This window comes from Elephantulus edwardii, unplaced genomic scaffold (genome assembly GCF_000299155.1).
Source record: "Elephantulus edwardii isolate Elephantulus edwardi_28Jun2011 unplaced genomic scaffold, EleEdw1.0 scaffold00002, whole genome shotgun sequence".
In the NCBI taxonomy this organism is placed as follows: domain Eukaryota; kingdom Metazoa; phylum Chordata; class Mammalia; order Macroscelidea; family Macroscelididae; genus Elephantulus; species Elephantulus edwardii.
The window spans coordinates 26,963,516-26,964,999 of record NW_006399752.1 but is presented as its reverse complement, the minus strand read 5'-3'; the positions used below and the strand labels follow the sequence as shown (position 1 = coordinate 26,964,999).

The window sequence follows — 1,484 nt, the reverse complement described above, 5'->3', positions numbered from 1 at the left end:
AAAATTAATAAAATAAATTTTTTTTTTAAAAAAAAAAAAAGGAAGGCACATGAAGTGCCTGGCGACACAAGAGGCTGATACTGAAGTGGGGCATCCACATGCCCGGGCAATAGGGAGAGCCGCTGGACCCGGAGGGCCCCCAGCAGCACCCTGACTTCGGAATTCTGGCCAGAACCCTGAGCAGACACCTTTCTGCCTGGACACCAGCGCTCAGCACCCAGCAGTCCCAGTCTGACCTTTTCCATCTCACATTGCACCTCAGAGCCCCTCACTCCACCTCCCACCTCCTGAGAGGAGCGGAAAGTCACTTAGGCAAATCCACGCCCAGTCCCATCCCCACACCCACACCTCACAACCTCGCCAGCGCTCTGTCTGACTCCCAGCAGGCCTGCAGGACAGAGTGGAGCTGCCCCGCGGATCCGAGGCTGTAAGTCTTTCCAGAGCAGTTGGCGGGTTCAAACTCCTGCGTTTCCCTCAGCAGATCAACATTTAACTCACTACGCCACCATCCCTATCCTGTACAGGGCAAGCGTAGGTCTGGAGGGCAGGACTGCAGGATGTAGGCAGCCCTGGACCCTGGACCCCTGGGGGCCCCTATGGGGTAGCGGAGGGGCTGCTTCTGGGCACCATGGCCTCAAGCAGAGGAGTGCGGGGTCCCCCGAAGATCCCCGAGTGGGGCCATGGGATCGTGAGTTGTCCCCATCCAGGAAGCCACAGCCTATGCTGCACCTGGTGGAGTCTAGTGGGAAACAGAGCCAGCGGGTGGCCTAGGGGTGGCCTGGGGGTGGCAAAGGGGGGCGTCAAGCACTGACCCACGCCAGCTTTAACCTCCAGCCCCCACCTGCCCGACTCTCCACTGCCCACAGCCCAGGTGTGAGCGCAAGAGACCAGGCGAGAGGACGCCTTCTGCCGCCCGCGTGGGAGCTGTCCAGGGTGCTGCGCCGAGGAAGCAGGGCGCGGGGCGGCGGGATGACGCTGCAACATTGCACGGAGGGGTCAGGTGCCCTGAAGTGGGGATGCTGCCCGGGCAGGCCCTGCCTTGTGAGCATGGTCCAAAGGCCACTCTCATCCCGGGGCGCTGTGGGCCCGGAAGGGACCCTGAGCCGCGAGGGCGGCCTACTTACTCCCCGTGGCCCTTGCAGAGGAAGAAGAGCGTGCGCCAGGCGTGCGCGGCGGCCAGCAGCAGCGACAGGAGGCTGGCGAGCAGGCTGAAGCGGCAGGCGGCCGGCGGGCCCCACTCGTGCACGGTGAAGCGCTCGCGCTCCTGCACCGTCAGGTTGGCGCTCAGCCACATGCCCTCGGTGAAGAGCAGGCAGCGGCCGCGGAAGTCGTGCCCGTTCTCGGACAGCGGCACCACCACCACGAAGCTGAAGAGGAAGGCCAGGAAGTAGCACACGCACTGCGCCAGGAGGAAATTGTTGAGCGCCATGGCCGCGCGGGGCCACGGCAGCCGGACGGTGGCCTGGCCAGCAGCGCGGGCGCAG

General features: G+C 64.2%; 1 protein-coding gene across 1 annotated transcript in view; it reads right to left on the bottom strand.

The window, feature by feature from the left end:
* The window catches only part of TMEM179 (transmembrane protein 179), a 13,502-nt gene extending 12,066 nt beyond the window's left edge, over positions 1–1,436 (bottom strand). The window contains exon 1 of the mRNA XM_006879043.1: positions 1,125–1,436. Within this exon, the coding sequence (XP_006879105.1) occupies positions 1,125–1,429 (305 nt within the window). The 5' untranslated portion in view covers positions 1,430–1,436. The remainder of the gene's footprint in view (positions 1–1,124) is intronic.
* Positions 1,437–1,484: the final 48 nt, after the last annotated feature.